We start from the raw sequence: 19,124 nt of genomic DNA, 5'->3' as shown, positions 1-19,124 counted from the left end.
CTATGGCTGGATAATAATTGTTAAATATAATCGAAAATGCTACAAAAAATTTTCATCTAGCAAACTAAACAAGGCCTAAAAAGGAACTTTAAAGAGTCGTCAAGTGCGCACGGTTGACATGCGCGCGCGTGCATACAATACAAGGAGGGGCGAGCTAATTAATCAGCTGCGTGAGGTCAAACCACGCATGACCGCTCTCCTAATGATGAGCGTGTGCGCGCTACGGAAAGAGTCGTTATAATGACCACTCTTGTCGATAGCCTTTAGCTGCCAATGCAAAAAGGCATTATTATTTGTTATTTAAAACACAAAATATATCTTAAGGGCACTCACAGTGCAGACTCTATCATAGAGTCTAAAGTTATTTATTGTCTCGAACAATGTGGACTTGAAGTCTAAATAAGACTTGGAGTCTTATTTTTTCTACCTCTTTCTTCAATAAATATGCTGCCACATCAGCAAAATATCATAAATAATATGTAATTAAGTGTCTTCGACTCTGTGATAGGGTCTTGCATTGTGAGTGCCCTAAGAGCAAGTATTATAGTGGGCTGTAAGCTGGCTAAATGATGAGGTGGAGGAGAGAAGGGAGGAGAGAGAAGAGAAGCAGGCTGTAAGCTTACAGCCAGCTTAGACACAGGAGCCAAGAAACTTTGTGAGAGAGAGATAAGTGGGCCAGTGAATAGCTAACTATTGTATGGGTGGGCTGGGAGAAGGCTGTAAGAAACCTTACAGCCAGCAAATGGGCTGTATTATTAAACTTGCTCTAATAAGAGAGGCGATACGGTACTACCCCTACTCCAAATTATAGGTCATTTTAGCTTTTCTAGGCACATAACTTTTGCTATGCGTCTAAGTATATAATAAAAGTTATGTGTATAGACAAAAAAAAGCCAAAGTGACCTATAATTTAAGATAGAATTAGTAGTTTGATGCAATTTATACTACGCCTGCCCGCCCGCCTTGGTCTGAGAAAAAAACTTGATGCGTACAGGCTCCAAAATGCCTCCTAGATTGGCGCCACTCTGCGCAAGTTGTGGTTGCCTAGATTGCCTGCTCCCAAGTATTAATTTCCACCCCACCTTCTTGTGTTTCCTTTGCATACATAGAGGAAATAAAACATTTGTGTAGATTCTTGATGCACTGTATTATTTTTACCGGATGTGGCATTATTAGACCCATGGGAACTTCTGTATTTGTTGATATATTTATATGCTGAAATCCTTTGAATATGCAATAGACTCTTGCGAAGATTTTCATAATAAACTAAAATATATTGTGGTATATATTTGGATGTGTTTTTTTAATCGTGGTTATATATGCCAATTTTAATTCAACATATTTGGATGTGTTTTTTTAATCATGTAGAACAGTGTATTTATTATAATCATGGTTGTACAAACCAATTTGGATGTGCTTTTTTATCGTCATACAATACTTTATTTTCCCCTTGTTTATAATCATCAAGAGGAAAAAAACCTCAATCCCTACCATATAAGCTAGGCCTTATGTGGTATGTCAGGACCTTTAGGGGAATCTTAAAGTAACTACTCACGTGTCTTGAAGAAGGCATGCGATTCAATTTTCCCAAAACAGTTATATATACTATTGAGTTTGCCAACTAAATAACTTCACCGTTGATCAAAAGTTGTAAACTATGTACAATCCTCAGCAAAAATTGTCATCAACCCTAGAACCACATGATAATATTGTTCCATGACATAAAATTAGTTTCCTATATATGCATTTGATAATTGTTTACGTTGGATATCCATTACTAAAGTAACTAGTCCATCGATCTGTCCTCCTACGTACGTAGACTATAATTTAGGAGACATAATCACTAAAGTTCATGGTTAAATTTAGAACATATAACTATAATGAATATTGCTTATCTTTGCTCATGTTCTCTCTCTCTCTCTCTCCCCGCATGCACGCTCCTATATGTTTTCAACTTTTCATTGAAATTAACCACAATTTTTTCGAAGGGAAATCCATAGGGTTTCACTGCATCATAGTCCCAGGAATAGTGTTATAATTACTCATTCAATTCTAATTGGTTCCAAAGTCAAATACGGAAAGCACAAGCATCACTTGAAATATCAAGAGATTAATTAGATTGGAACACCGGGATCGGAAGTAGAGGACTGCGCACGAATAGGAAACCGGTGCTTGTGTGAATGGCCTTTTGCTACTGATGTCTAAAACATTCAGAAAGGACCTCTTTTTCTCCTAAATATTTCAATTATTTAATTGTTTTATACTTTAAAGGCTGTGATTTCTTTAAGATGTTACCTCTTATAAAAAAAAAGTAATGGGAGTACCGTAACAAAGCTCTTTAATTAATTCTTAAAATACTACTACTAATTAGAATTGGATTCCATATTTGGGTATATTATTAGATTCCACGTACAGTACTCCCAAGAGCTCAGACCATTCGTGCAAAACAAAACAAAATGCTAGTATTATATAGTGCCCCAGAAAAAGGAAAAAAAAAAAAACCACCCATTGCATGGCACTATGGGCACAGATCTGGAGGTAGGTAGACTAGCAGAGCAGCAAGGACACGCTCACTTCCATCCAGCGAAATGTCAGAGCTACCTGTCGGGTAGGGCCCACCCTGTCTCGCTGCTGCTACCCTACCATGCAGGCTGCGACCTGCGAGGACGGCTCCTCCAGTGAAGATGATGCAGCAGAGGGCCAGAGCAACCACTAGCAGTTGTCTCCTCTCCCACTGCTGAGGTCTTGAGGACCAGAGAAAGTTTTCAACGCTTGCATCATCTTCATGCAGGAGTGCCAATTGTACTACTCTGAGTGAGGAGGTATTAGTGTTTTTTTTAACGCTAAAAAGCTAAACAGGCAGTCACCTAGTAGAAGTTAGCCATTGTTTGGGTTAAATTATCGATTAAAGACTAAAGAATCTTGGATACATACACTATGACTCTTATAGTACATACACTCTAAGGGGGTATTTGGATTTCAGCCTCACCATGCCAAGCTATGTATGTGGCAGCTACAACCTGTGAAGGTCAAATTGGACGCCATATTTGCCACGGCTACGGTGCATTTATTACATGTTAAGGTGAATTTTCACTTGAGACTAATAAATCATTCAAAATAGAATTTGAACCTTAGGCCTTGTTTAGTTCATCTAAAAACCAAAAACTTTTTAAGATTCCCCGTCACATCGAATCTTACAGCACATGCATAGAGCACTAAATATAGACGGAAATAAAAACTAATTGTACAGTTTACCTGTAAATCGTGAGATGAATCTTTTAAGTCTAATTACTCCATGATTGGACAATGTTTGTCAAATAAAAACGAAAGTGCTACAGTTCCGAAAACCAAAAAAAAATTCGGAAAGCCTTAATTTCTCAAGAGATATCCATGTATTTTTAGTGACTGGTAGAGTGGCAGTGGTACTGTGGTAGGCACCGGTAAAGAGAGGGAAGGAAGTGGACAGATGCATCATGCCAAAACTTCTAGAAAACGCCTCTGTGGACTGTGCCTCTTATTGGATGTTTGGACACATGCTTGTTTCGAATTGGAGAGAGTACAACCACCAGCGGAGCCACCGCCCGGCCACCCCAGGCGGCCGGCCGGGCTCGTCGTCAAGTTGATAAGGAAAATTTCTTTATATCAAAGTAGATTTTTATAATTTTCTAGCTAAATACTTTTATATAATAAATTTTGCCCGGGCTTCTAAAAGCTTCTGGCTCCGCTAATGTACAACGCTATAGTCTTGCACGTTTCACGCGAGCCAAGATGTCATTGTAACTTTGACCTAATACGATGGATCGTGTGTATTGCGAATGGTACAGTACCGGCACTACCACACTGATATTGTGCCTTGTTTAGTTGATGAAATTTTTTGGTTTTGGTATTGTATCAGTTTCTCATTTGTATTTGGTAATTATTGTCGAATCATAGATTAAATAGGCATAAAAGATTCATCTTGCAAATTATATACAAACTGTGTAATTAGTTATTTTTTAATTTATATTTAGTGCTCTATATATGTGTCGTAAAATTCAATATGATAGAAAATCTAAAATTCTTTTGGAACTAAACAAGGCCTCAGCTTGAATGAACTTCTGTAACTGTAAGCAGCTGATGATTTGAGGTGCTGCTCGTCAAAGCCGTTGGCTGGTGACCTCACTGTTCAAAGATTCTCATACATGTACTACGTAGTAGTACTCCGTATACACCAGACCAGCTAAGAGTACGTGCGTTGAAAAGATTCTCAAACCACAAGAGGCTTGGGCGTTCGTGAGTTCTGACTTAATATCCAAAACAAGCATCTCACTAACAAATAAAGATGGGTTTAGCAACACTCTAAGGTTTATATATTTGATTGTCCAAAGAGGCACTTATATATAGTCTTGCATATTTAAAGGTTTAATGCTATATATTAACTAGCTAGTGCACAAAATATGGTCCCTCTAGGCTGCAAGGAGCGAATAGTCTAGAGGTTATATGTGTGTTTGAATTAGGTGTAAAACAAACACACATTTAGAGAGCAACAAAAACCTTAGTCTAATCAAAACTACTCCTTCCATTCCAAGAATCTTGGAGAGTTAAAACACCTCAAGTTTAACCGACTTTATATGATAAAATAATAACTATTATGATACGAACAAAGTATTATTAGATTATTTCTTAATTATATTTTCAAAGTATATGAAATGAGCCAATGAACACGTGTACGTACATTGTACCGTGTACCATACATGCACATATACCGTAGCTAGTAGCCTAGTAGGTACGTACTACTAGTACAGTAGTGTCATATGCAGCGGCGCAGCGCATCTCTTGCTTGGTTGCGTGCCATCTTGCAATGATGATTATTGGGTACGAAACCGAAAGAGCTATGCTGCACTGCATATATGCATGCATGGTGAGCACTACACGGGCCGAATGAAGAAACGCATGCATGATGAAACCAACAAAACAAACCTTCTCCAATAAGTACTTACAGACCGACCGGGGGATTATATATTACTGGCTCCAACAATGCATGCATGGCATGCGCTAATATAATGAAGCTGTTGGGTCACGCGCGACGGTTGGGTTGCTGCATGCATGTGCCCTGCACCTGCACCACCACCAAGGGGCACCATCATGCAACGCATGCATCCAGCGAGCACGAGACAGGAAGGAGCCCTCCCCAGCACCCAGCACCCAGCAGGCCCAGCCGCCGCCCATCACGCCCTACTCCCCGCCACAGCGCCCGTGTCGTCATGCCGCCCAGCCGGACATGATTGAAGATCACAATGAACAGTGTCACTTAATCCATGTGTAGTTCATATTCTAAATATAAAATACAACACAACCCTCTTGGGTTGTTTTCACATCCTTCAACATAGTGTAATATACAGAGAACACTAAGTCTCAAGATACCAGGCATGATCTTTTTTAGCCAAGGCAAACATGCAAATGTTACCAACAAACTGTGGGCATCTTTCCTCAGCAACACGGGAGGTTCATAGGAAATAGAACACAGTACTAAAAATTTTCTTTGCAACTAAATTACAGTGAAAAAAATAACAGCAAAATTCAAAGTTATGAAATGGAAAAACTTTCTTTTTACAATTTCAGAGTATTTACATACACTTGCCTAAAGCACCACATACATGATTTTTCTTGGTGGACTCTCCCAGAAAAGAATTTGAGAGTCTACCTTCATATAGAATGTATGGAAATGAGGAAACAAAAGATATACATCAGGTGCATAAGTATGAAACTAGTTCTAATATTTCTACATGCTATAAAATTTCAATGAACAAGGGTTCATGGAAACGAATGACAGCTTGTACAACCCTATATGCATGTTGATTTCTATCTACAACTTTCAAAGACTTGGGCTAAAACTTTTTACATATAGATCCTCCCCCAAAAAAGAAAAAAAGGTACGGATACCCAGATAATATACCTACCCAAAAGAGAATGAACAAAATTTCAATAAAATCAAAATCTATAGATGTTGCAAAAAAGGAGTTATTTCCTGAATAATTCCTATTTTAGTTATGCATGCATAACTCGCGATTCTGTCAAGAGAACCTGGTCGCTATCCCTGTCCTGACCACTCTCAGCTTGCTTGCTGGGGATGATCACTAGAGGCGACCACTGGTCTGGAACCACAAGAAAGTAGGCCGACATGGCTTTCCTAAACCGCTTCTTGTACTGCTTTGGTGAAATTACTGTTGGCGACACATTCTTTGGTCCACCTAATATCCCTGAAGCTTTCACCCATGTCTCTAGGTGTTTGTCCCACGTGTATTGTCTCATGAAATCTATGATTCCCATCACAAGTTCATGCCTTTTCTCATCAACACCAACAAGTAAAGAGTAATCCATTACATCGATGGACTGCACCAAAGTTGCAAATATTTATGTCAGTATAGGTTCCACTGGTTTACTGACAGGAATTCTATCAGAGCATGTGTAAGAGATGATATTAGTAAGTTTCTAAATGAAGCACCACTGCATCATATAGTTACATCATTTATGATCCATATTTTCATATCATGATCCTAGATGTACAACATACATATTTTGGGTCTAGACAATATCAAGTTACAGTTACCAACATGAAGGTCGAGTATACTGGCACAGTCGAGAAGAACACCAATAATGATACATGCCACATTTTATTTAAATATAAACATATATAAATTGGTGCATCTCCTGAGCTAGATAGCACTATAGCACCAACAGTTCAACACTTCCACTAACTGGCCTAGTATGTCTGTTCCTATATCAGTTAAGTCCTGACACATAAGTACATATCAGACATAAAGTGATTCCCAAAAATGTTTGGTTCTCTTATTCTTCTTTTCACCAACATGACATCGTCAATCATGCATGTTATTAGTAAGACTGTAAGAGAGCCAACCTCATGTTTCACACCACACATTATGCACCCTTAATAAGGAATGAATTAAGGATACAAGAAGACAACACAACATTCATATGCTCGGAGGGTTATAACAAAGAACTGATAAGCAAGAATACTAGGATGCCATTGATTATATAATTTATATAAGTTTGCTTGGGTATGGGTAATACCTAGAAGTTCTAGGGTTTTTGACGTTTGTACATAAGAGCATATTTAATGTCACACTGCCACTCATGTCCCAGGTACACAGTTCTCTTTTTTTTAGAGAAAACAATCCTTTCCAATTGTATTATAAAGATGAACTCGCATCTCATGATGCTAGCAATTTTTTATCACTAGCAACAGACATATGGATTGACCATAAGATCTAATGGAATAAAACAAGACATACATGTAAGCATATGGTTTATACTTACAGCAAGAAAGGATGTGTCATTCCAAACAGCTCTCTCCAGCAACCTCTTTGCCTTGTTTCCGACAAAAATAGGCGACGTAGGCATCGCTTCAATTAAGTTCTGATCAAGAAGTACTTTATCACTACCATTTGAGTCTGGGTTATATCTTGATCTTGTAGAACCCTTTAAATCATACAATGTTGTCACATTACGCTCAAACAAAAGATTTTCCATCACTAGAACATCCATCCTCATCTCCTTACCTCCTTTGAGGCTCTTAACCTTTTCAAAGTAATAATTTTGTATTAGCAATCTAACAAAAACTGATTCTGAAGTTGAAAATAAAAATCTAACTTCACAAAGATCAGAATCAAGATGGCATTGCTTCCAGGATATCTGGATGCAAAATTGACATGATCTTCCAATCTTTATGAATATTGGAAGGCTGACTGTTGGGTTGCTTTTGAAACAGTTTGGATCCAACCATGAGTTTCATTTCCAGGCTGTTGGATCACTCTCACTCAATGGGCAGCTTGGATAAATTAATGCCTAGCTAATACTGTAAAATAAGATTTAATAAAAGTACATACAATATGAAGATATGGCTAACATAAACAAATTCCACTGAAATAAGAGTCTTTCTTAAGGGGGAGCTCATGATGATATTTTGCTTCTACAGTCAACAGTTACTTTTTCCTGCTGCAATTTTTTTTCCAATCTGATGGCATCATAACTGAATAAACCAAAAGCAAGCAAACTACGGATATTTAGTCCCTCCATCTTTTAAAAGAATGTATGCCATTATTTTTATTTTGCAAGGACTCCAAGATGTCTCTTTGACAGCTACCTAGGTTTCTTTGGATATTTTTATTTGATTTGGCACTGTTAAACAAGAAAACAAGACAAATTCCTTTATTTTTCAAGTTATGAGATAACTATGAGCCATTCCTACTACTTCTCACATACAGTTCCCTGATAAGGGAGTGGCTACCCACTGGGTTCTAATCAAAATAAGTCACATCAAACAAATTACTAATGGTGGCAAATTAAAAAAAAAGGACACTTACCTGATAAATACCAAGAATTTTTGCAATGCAAGTAGGACTTCCAGTGCAAATCGACTCTGATACATATTTGAAGTAGTCTGGAGCAAACTTCATGAAAGACTCTAATTCAGTTTTGGTAACCTGCTTAATTATGAATCGATCATCCATTGATTTTGCAAAGAATACATTGCTCTTGCCTCCTTGAGCACCCCATTTCTTGCAACGACTAAGGGACCTAACAAAATCACGCTCTGATGGACAGCATAATCTCCTCAGAGCATCAAATTGTTTGGCATAGTAACAAATAACACTGTACTTCACCTGTCCTAGAGGACCTTCATCCCCAAAATTCACTTTAATGTGACTTACTTTTTGAGGTACAAGTGAATCGGAAGCAAGTGGGTTCTTGCTTCCAGACATGGAGAAGATAATGTCCTCTGTAGAGACAACACTTCTTAGAAGTTCAGAAGTACATTCATCCATTTCAGTTAACGAGGCACTTCTTGAGTCACATTGTGGGAGTGAAGTGTCTGTCGTTTCTTGTTCCAGTTCATCTGACATCTGAAGATGATATTCATGGGAGGCCAGCGCATAAGCGATAATGCTAGTAGGTTCGTCATCAAAAACTCCAATGACAGTGTCACTGATTCCTATAGGAAAGAGAAATTTAGGTCCAATCTGACGCTCCACTTCCCTTAAAAAAGAAACATATTCAGGAGTATATTCGTTGAGCGCATCAAATCGGTTTGAACGATTCCATTGCTTATTGAGAGAACGGTAAAATAGTAAGAAAGGCATTCCTATCCAATTAGAATGGTCTGCTGCACTGTCCCCTAGCTTGCTCAGCAATATAGAGGCATAAGAAGGTGTAGTATCACCCATATGTTCTTCTGAATCCTCTGAGGATGCTGTAGATTCTGGCATGGTTACCTTGCTAGAAACAGGATCATCTTTACCAGTCCATTTTGCTTCAAGTGCATTAGTCACATCCAATACACTAGGAAACTGACCTTCTGAAAGGGTGCGTCGAGCAACAAGATCTGGCTCCAAGGGAATTGAATCACCACTTACACTGACACAGCTGTATAGAGGAGTTTTGATGTCTCTTTGAAGCGAATCCAATTCGCCTGTAGCCATTTCCTGGACATGATTTGCACTGACAGTACCTGAATCAACTCCAGTGTGATTCCCTCCATAAATGCTTTCCTGAAGGCACTCAAATTTAGCATCTTTGTTGGCAGACCTATTCCCATTGCACTCACTTTGAGGCTTTAGTAGTACATTTTGCTCAGCAACACTATCTATAGAATTGATCTTCTCGTGACGATATCTATCTGATCTTGCAGCAAATACCAGTCTTTTATCCCACAAGTATGAATGGAAGAGTAACTGCCTTTGCAGCCTATTGATCTCAAGGATGTCTGGTTGGCCTTTCTGCATATCCCTTCTCAAGACTTTATTCAGGCATCCCTAATTAGTACAAAAGGAAATAAATCATTAAGCATGTAACATCGGCAATGCATGCATCCAGGAGTGTAGGGGAATGGATTGTAAGGTTTCTGCATATGCTACAGGTACAGTGAATTAGGGTGCATCTATTGACTGCATGACAATACATTGAAAAGTATTTTGGGAATTTCTTTTATAGCTAAGTAACTAAGTTGATGCCCAAACCAAGTGGTTGGTTTGCACCTCGTTATGCGACAGCTTATATGCAGATACTATATGATTAACATTAAACTTAACTGATCAGATTAATAGCTCCAAATGCCCCAATCCCATTAGGGCAATCCCAACCCTAGAAATAGGATGGTTTCCATAGCCATAGAATTAAATAGAGTATTAGAGTGTTACGTTATCCTTTAGCTGATGTTTTGCTGATGTAGGAAACTTAAAGTAGAGAGAAGTATAAATTGTTTCTCAGATGAGAAACTGAGTCAACTCCCACACCTATGCACAAGGAAACCGGCGATTTGGCGTTGGGACAGGACTCGTCATTTCCTCCTACAGGATCTGCTGTGCTTGCTTCCACTGCGTCGCTGCAGCACCTTCCTCCGCTCGGCACCATGCTCTGTCTCTCCTTCCACCCCCACACATGTGCACCCTGGCCCGCACCCCTCTGCTCCCGTGCACACCTCCCTCTGCTCTGCTTCCACACACGCGCGTCAGTCTTCCGAGCACGCCCCTCCCTGCTGCACTTCAAGCATCGCGGTCACCATTTCCACCACCGTTGGTATGAACAGTCTATTTGCCCACATCTTCCCCTTTCGTGGCTTCATTTCCTGTTGCGATGTGGACGGATGAAATACAGAGTGTGGTGAAATTCTGGTGTTTTTTGAGACCTCTGAATAGCTTCCGCTGGTCTTTGTTGGTCTAGAATCTGGGTACAGTTATCGTGGCATGGATGGATTTGTAACCTGAACTACTTCAGGGCCCGTTCGTTTAGACTGATTCCCAGCCAGAACTCTTCCTGGTGATAGTTGGCTGTGTAAAATACAACAACGATCCTGGCCAGATCGGTTCCTGCACTGGATTCCATGCAAAACGAACGGGCCCTTAAGGAATGCATATATCGGTTGCATTGTTGAACAGAGCAGATTTGGGGGCTCTGTGGTGGTTGAGGTAGAGAATAAAACGTGCCACCCTTTTCCATATGGCGACAAACAAAAGATCATCTGTTCACTGTTGGGATATACTAATACTAGTATATATAATCGTATCCTAAAGATCATTACAATATAGGACCACTTTGTGTAATAACCTGTAAAATTATGATTCCATTTGCTGTCGGGCAACTAATGTTAAACTACTTTGTTCCTTGTGAGAATTCTGGATAATCTTTTGTGGTGCAAGCAACGTAAGATGTTATTTTTTTGCTCGACATACCTGATCAACCTGTTTTGCATGAGGTCTATTAATTTTTCTCTAATAGAAACTACTATGGAAACCATGGGTTGGGAGGGTTAGTTTCTATTGAATATTTATTACTATATCTCTCCTCTAGAAACTGCTCATAGAAATCATGGGTTGGGACAGCCCTTACCCTGATATGAAATATTTACATTTGCTTCTACACCAAAACACCAAGAATCAGACAACAATATGAGATCAAGTGTTCACTTATCAGTAACACCTTTTCCTTGATAGTACATCACAGATGCAGATTTTGTCAAGAAAGTATATGCACATGGTACAGTTCAAGGCTTCAAGCAAGTGTGGCTATTTGCAGATGACGTTGCGAACAAGTTGCCTGTCTAGTGGTGTTTCTTTTCCAAGACTTGATGTTAAAAGTTACATTCTCTGTCTAATGATTATCAATCATATAGTGCAATAAAAAGTGGTATGGATTTTCGACCAAAAAAAAACAGTATGGAAATGCACCACACCTCGAATTCTGACTTTTCCTTTCGAAGCATGATTTCAAGATCAGCAATGTAATTGCTAAATTCCATGTTAGGAGAACTGCCTTGAACCTTTTTGTCAGATATCAAGTGTAAAGAATGCAATACTTCATCAAAGAGATGTTTTGCTCGCTCAATAACCTAGCAAAAACACAAGAAAATGTTAACTTCTTAGCCGCATGGATAAGCGACTTCCGATATCTGAACTTTTGCATTATGAATTTTTGAATTTTGGGCAAAAATGAATACAGGTGCATTTAATGCAAATAAAACTACTAACTGCTTAAGTTACACACCTCATTTGCTTCCTTTTGTATCCAATCCAAGGGCTGGTGACCAAAATCAAGTTTATGAGGTGGTAAGTAAACAGAATGAACACTAATAGGAGCATATCGGAAGCAAGCAACCATTTTGCCAAACCTGTGTATAAAGAACAAAAAGATCAGAAATCAAGATACTCATTGCATTATATTTAGGTAAATTGTGATCATTCGTTATAAGTGACTTAGAAATAAGCATGGACATGAAACCTGAAGAACATGGGTGCACAAGCACCATTCATATGCATGGAATACATATTAACCCATGTCTTTTTGAAAATTCAAAATCACATATAAATACACAACAAATGGTAAAGAATATGGGTTTCATGGGCACTCATGTGTACTTTTTCCTTCTTGAGTCTAAAAGTATGAAACAACTGAATATTGCTCACCCATAGAACCGGAGGCAGTCCCTGTGGAGAGAATGGCCACAACTGGCCACCCTACTTGCAGCTGCATGGTTTGAAAAGCTAAGCTCCAAAAATTTACCAAGTGACAAACCCCAGGCAGCATCAGACATGACAATCCTTTGAGTTGCTGGAGGAAACCCATTACTCCAAGGGCATTTCAGACATCTGTGCCACATCCAAATTTTCCCATCCCTTTCACCCGACAAAACAAATTCGGTAAGTTTTCTAACTGATATGGTTAGACTTCCCTGGCGATGAGTATAGCAATGGACATGGGCTTCAGGTGGCTTATCACAGGAACGACACTGGTAGCCCTGCAAAGGCATTCTATCCACATTGAGAAAGGGAAAGAGCATAAAACTCTTTCAAAAGGAGTGGACACGAAGTGAAAGGGGAGGATCCCCTAAAACAAAAATGAAAAGGGGAGGAGATGGACCTGATCAAACAAGTAGTCCCGCAGAAACCTGCCAAGAGGCTTGTCAAAGTTACCATAATACTTGATGCGTAACAGCTGGGAACGCTCACAAATAGTACCTTTCCATACACAACGTGTGGACAATGAGACTAAGATGCTTTGATGATCAGAAGGCACAACTTCATCCTTATTTGATGTGCTATCATCTCCTTGACTGGTCTCTTGGTTTTGTACAGCAACAGTAGGCACTGGTTGAACTACCACAGAGTTGTTCTTGTTGATGGTTTTCACATTAGCCAAAGCATATGAACCTTCTAATGACTCCTTGACATTAGAACTATTGATATTAGTGCTAGCTTTGACAGTGCTCTGGTGAAAACAACTTGATGTGCTGGTTGAATCCATTGTCACTGTCTTACCATGTAATCTTGTCGAACCATCATGATAATCACCAAAATGCATACTCTTTTTGTCTACACTAGAATATCTAGGAGTATGGTTTGTGAGTGCACCAGATGTAGACGTAGAAGATATGGAAACGGATGTTGAAGTTGCAGTGACCTCAACTAATCCATCTCCATCACCAGTCCCGTTGTTGAAATTGCTGTTATCAGCACACCAAGGTCCAAGAGAATGAGAGTAGGTATTCTGAGAAGTAAAGGATTCACTGGATACTGGTGCTTCAACCACAGCAATTTCACCTGGGTGAATTGACATGTAGTTGGTACCAAGGTGGTCAAAACTATCAGTTTGCTGGCTATTTGAAACATTAATTGTGAAGCCTGGCACTGCTGAAATGGAGCTGTCTGCAGTAGATCGTTTGTCTGGCAAGGCTACAGTCAATGGAGACTTCAATGGAAGTTCTGGTAGGGTTGCACCTTCATCTGCAAGGAAAGATGTTTCCAACGCCAAGTGATATGCTGCAAAAATGCCATACTGGACCACATGCTTAATTTTCTTGAGCTCATCCATGCTACCACCCTTTAGCAGAACCTGCAGATAATATAGGCCAAGAAATAAAGTTGTGGAGAAGTACAGAGCATATACATTTCATTGTTTGATGCACAGAGGAGGAACCAGAAATTTTGATTAAGGGGGGCCAAACAAATGTGATCGTATTTTTAGTGTGATAAAAATATACATAATCATATGTTTGAAGAACTTTTTCAAAGAAAATGTCACACTATTTCTTACCAAAATCATCATATTTTAACAAAAAAAATGAGTGAAATTGATATTTCTTGTGCTATAAATACCAATATTTATAAAGGTATTTAGATGAACATACTGTGCTTGCCCCCCCCCCCCCCCCAAGTTCTGCCAATGTTGATGCAGACAGACTGGAGGATGGCAGGAAATGTAAAGGTCCTTTAGTTCACTAAAATAAAGGGTACTAACCCTTTTGACAGGCAAGTTTCATTCACTTGGCACTTCTTTTGGTTTGAAAGAGTATGAAAACAAGGAGACAAGTATGTTACTAAGTACACCAATGTGGCATTATTTGGTGTCCACCTATCCCACAAGAAAAAAAAGAGCAAAGTAGTGTATGACTTACAGTGCAACCCAATGGTTTTGGGCATCCTTCAAAGAACATCATGGTCTTCACCATTTTCTTTGACACATTACCCGAGGTAACAGACTGCTCATCGTATTTATCCACATGAAATAACTCACAGTAACCAAGCTTCTGAGATGGTAGGAGATCAATAGAAGGAACTATCTGAGCACCTGTGCAACGAGAAATGCGCTGCAAGAGGGGCTGCTTGATATTTAAAACCAATGATATGTTCTTTTCTAGAAGCAAATCTTGAGCATATCGAGAAACTGAATTCTCAACCAAAAGCAAGTTGGGTTTTTGAGCTACAATCTTTGCTACTGCCATTTTAAGGTGATCTGTTTCCTGTATACAAATGGAAACATATACATAAGATCAAGGAAATTTAAGATCACGTACCAGAAACACAAAAGTTCACGGACCTGCTGGAGCAATGTATCAATACTTGACAGCTGATTTGTGACTCGATGGTACTCAAGAGCTCCTGCAAGTAGTAGGAGACGGGGCTTCTCTATTCTAGTTGTCATGCGCCTATGTGCGACATTCTTCTTACAAACTACTCCTTTTACAACGGTGCTGAAGGAAATAAGACATAGTATCAGATAACAATGCATAAAAGAGTTTTAAGGCCCAGAGCAGTATGAAACAAACAAGAAAGACAGCTGTTGAACAATTAGATGGAAGCAAACTGCGAACAACATTAAGCTACTTGATGGTTAAAATGTTTGAACAGGATTTGTATTAGTTGCATGTAAACCCATAAGTGATGAAAGCATTTACAGAACAGGCTTCATGCAGGGACAGGGCAGATACAGGTTAGGTTGTCGGTAGAGGTTAAAGCACCAGATAAAGGTAGTTGAAGACTCACGGGGAATATATATTACTTTGGGCCAATACTCCTCAGATATAGGAGCTGAGAAATTCCAAATCTAACCTATGGAGAAGCACTGCAGCAGGCAGCAGACTAGCCCAACGCATCCCTCTCATGGCCACACTGGGACCAACAAGTTTTCTCATGGCAACTTGAGAAAATAAGTAAGATGACGACTAGTAGTCTCATGGGTTTTGCTCAACTTGACATATATGCCTAACAGCCTGAGGCTTTCAGAAGCAACAATACTACACAGTTGGTCATTTAACGTGTTAGAAAATATCTGCTCAATGAAACCGACTATGATTACCAAGCTATAAATGTTTTGCTTTATATTTGGAAGTGATAGAGTAGGTGCATGCCATAGGGACATCATGCCACAATGTTTGCTGGATCAAATCTACCTTCATAAGGTATTTGTCAAGCTGAATACATTATTTTCATGAGCTTCATCTCTTTATTTAAGCTGTTATGTAATTTGTTACGGTCTGATTACTGCCAGACAAGCTCGATTTCTATGTCTACTAATGTATTTAAGATGTATCAGTGAGCTTTGCATTTGTAGGCTTATAGCTAGCAGAGTACAGGATATGAAAAAAAAACCATTCACCTTTCACTGCGGTGCCCACATGCTAAACACTTAACCTTGACATATCCACCAGGATCCATGCCACCACCCTGGCTTGTGTCTGGCCTGAGGAAGTTGGCAGCTTCCCATGATACAGAAGTAACAATCTCCAACCAGCCCATGTCATCACCTTCATGTAATGAAATATTCTCCACCTCTAGTAGCTGAGAAATCAAAGCCCTGAAGTGTCCATCAACGACATTCTTCATTACTTTCTTATGTTCTTCGCCTGACCGATCTCTACTTCGGAACTCTCCACTGCCAAAACTACTTGACGATCGAATTCGACACCGTTCAACATCAGCTACGGATTCGTCGTCATCGTCATCATCATCAAACAAGTCAGTTTGCATCTCATCTTCTTCATCTTCTGGTTCAGGAGGAAGCCAGAAAAGTTCATCCTTTTCAAAATCAACTGGGTTTGTATCATTACTTTCTAAAGCATAAATGGATGAAGCAGCACCACATTCAGAACTATTATCTGGTTCTGGTTCATTGTCTGATTTTGTAACAGTCAGTGTGCTAGGAAATCCTTGATCAAGCACATGCGGGGGTAGTTCTTTAGAGGTCACAGATTCTTCAACTGTCTGCGACGTTTTTGAATTGTAGGGTTCGGGTGTATCAAGGTCATAAAACTCATCTGGGCCATAATATTGTCCATTCTGTTGCTGATGTTGTTCCTGCCTATCAGAGCAGTAAGCAGGGTATTCTTCATCTTCATCATCACTCCTGATTTAAAATGTTCCATGACAAGGTATTAGCCAAGAATTTTGAACTTGTCAGCACGAAAAAGTAAAGGTTAAATCAATACATCTCAGTATAATAACAATGCTATTCGTTTACTGAACGAAAAAAATGATCAAAAGCAGATCATGATATATTGTACTTTCACTGGGTAACATTATACCATATGAGGTTTCAAACAGAATACCTGTTTGTGTAGTAGCCAAACTGAACTGAAGAGTCATCTTTGTTTGAAACAGTGGACATACATTTCTCAGGAGCATGAGCGTCTTGCATATTATGGGAGGTCTTGTCATGGCAACACTTTGGAGGACTAATGCTGGTAACACAGCCCACATGCTGATAATTTCCAGTAGAGTAAGAGCCAGCCGTTGTGGTAACACTATTGATGGTGATAGCTGACTTGGTGCTGAACAAACTCGCCTCAGACAGGGAAGGGCTGAGCACCGGCTGCACCTGTTTGAGGGAAGTGACTCTTTCTTGCTCCCATTGCTTGAAGCAGAAGTTGCAGACCCGTATCCTGTCCCCCTCATCGACATTTCTGTCAGGGCCACTCGAAACTGGGATGGAGTTTGCAGTACACTTACCACAGAAAATTCGTCCACAGCGGCGACAATGATGCCTGCGGTTGAATATGGTGAATTGCGTGTCACAGTCATAGCAAACTCGACAACTGTGATCGGGCATCCAGAAGTCCCTGGAGACATTGTCTGGGTTGGAGCGTCGCGGCAGCCATGATGTCAAAAGCTTAACTACGTCAGCAAATGTTTTATTAGGGTCCTCCATTGGTGGCTGAAACTGTACCACCTCAAAGAAACCCTCATACTTGCATCCTCATCTGCTGCAACAGAAATCTAGAAAGACATGAAGGCACTCGTTACAACAAACTAACCGACAAAATGAAGCAGAAAAATTCAATGCACGCTGTAGTACAAATATACAATTTTCCTCTGAATTCTTGGACCAGAAAGAATGATTGTGTTTTGTTTGCAGCATGAGTTTCCTCAACAAACATTGCAATAGCACGACAGAACGATTAAATTGCAAGTCTACCATCCCAAAACCGTGATGCATTTATACACACTGCCCTATCCCCATCAGACATAACAATTACCTATATTCGACCAAAATCAGATAAGTAATCCAGTGTGCACATGGCAAGTCTTTCGCTAAATTCAAAAGCATAAAAGGAAACAATGATAAGACTGGCACCTAAAGAACAAAGAAATAAAGTGTTGATGATTCCCTGTTAAATTCGCAGAGTTCAGAACACACATAATACGTAATGCGGACAAATAAATACGCCTATAACTAACAAAGTACAAACGGCACGCTACCCTGACGCAGTAATGTGGGCTGGAACAATACCTCAGAATCCCCCGAGATCGATCAGAGGAGGAGCCGCCCGGCCCGCGGCCCACATTGCATCGGAATCCGCGGAAGCGCGATCAGGATCGATGGAGCGGGAGGCGTGCGCGAGACCGCCTCCTAAAACAGGCACCCGCCACGGTCCACGGAGGAAGGAGGGGCAGAGAACTCCCCCCGCGCGAAGATCTCCGGTGTCAGAATCCTACGTCGCGCCCCGCACCCGTGTCGCAGCGAGGCGGCGGGGGCGGGGCGGGGCGGCAGCGCTGCGCGCGCCGGGCATTTGGCGGCGGGCGGCAGCACAGGGCACGAGACGTCGCCCCCGCGCGCAGTGCGGTCCGGTCCGGTCGGGAGAGGAGCCCGGTCGCACGGCGGGGCGGGGACGGAGGAATCCAACCGGAGGAGCGGGAGAAGATCGCAGGCGGGCGGGTGGCGAATCGGCGGAGGAGGAGCGTGAGGGAGGGAGCGCCGGAGTGGGGAGGAGAGAGAAAAATAAAAAAAGGCGAGGAGGGGGAGTTCGTTTCTATTTTTATTATTTTTGGCTGCTGTTTTTTTTAGTGCTCACTAGAATTTTATATTATATTATGATTTTAATTTCCGTGGCTTTGAGATTGACAGGTGGGGCCGATCGCCGATAGGTGAGGAAGTCGCGGAGGGCCCACAGGAGGCTCCTGGGAAGGCCGTAGGTCTGGCGGTTTCGTTTGGATGCTCGCTGCTCTTCCTTCTCTTCGTCCAAAACAACGCCATATATTTTTTATTTTTTTTCAGTTCACGTCATCAATTTGAACTTTTTAAGTTACTCTGTATATATAAATACAAATTTGTTCAAGTAGTACTCTCTGTTCTAAAATAATTATTATTCTCGTTTCTCGATAAATAACTTTGATTAATATGTATTGAAAAATATTAATATTTATGTTACATAATTAATATTATTGGAAAGATATTTAAATCTAGTTTTTTAATAAATTTATTTAGAGATATAAACATTACATATATTTATATAAATTCAAGTTAAACTTTTGACATAAAAACTGAAAACAATAGTTAATTTGAGACCGAGTGAGTAC

General features: G+C 40.1%; 1 protein-coding gene across 2 annotated transcripts; it reads right to left on the bottom strand.

Moving 5' to 3' along the window:
* Positions 5,548 to 18,554, bottom strand: LOC8077081 (1-phosphatidylinositol-3-phosphate 5-kinase FAB1B). Of its 2 annotated transcripts, XM_002465118.2 has the most exons (12): positions 18,058 to 18,553; positions 16,877 to 17,543; positions 15,928 to 16,674; positions 14,869 to 15,022; positions 14,447 to 14,791; positions 12,913 to 13,884; positions 12,459 to 12,790; positions 12,040 to 12,163; positions 11,729 to 11,884; positions 8,364 to 9,812; positions 7,318 to 7,578; positions 5,548 to 6,372 (listed from the first exon to the last, which is right to left on the bottom strand). In XM_002465118.2, the coding sequence occupies exons 2-12, from the start codon at positions 17,473 to 17,475 to the stop codon at positions 6,028 to 6,030; spliced, it is 5,484 nt and encodes a 1,827-aa protein (XP_002465163.1). In that variant the 5' UTR covers positions 17,476 to 17,543; positions 18,058 to 18,553; the 3' UTR covers positions 5,548 to 6,027. The 2 variants fall into 2 exon arrangements, with proteins under 2 accessions (XP_002465163.1, XP_021307568.1); XM_021451893.1 differs by lacking the exon at positions 8,364 to 9,812 and having other exon boundaries at positions 18,058 to 18,554.

This window comes from Sorghum bicolor, chromosome 1 (genome assembly GCF_000003195.3).
Source record: "Sorghum bicolor cultivar BTx623 chromosome 1, Sorghum_bicolor_NCBIv3, whole genome shotgun sequence".
Lineage (NCBI taxonomy): Eukaryota > Viridiplantae > Streptophyta > Magnoliopsida > Poales > Poaceae > Sorghum > Sorghum bicolor.
This window is presented reverse-complemented; position numbering and strand designations above follow the sequence as displayed.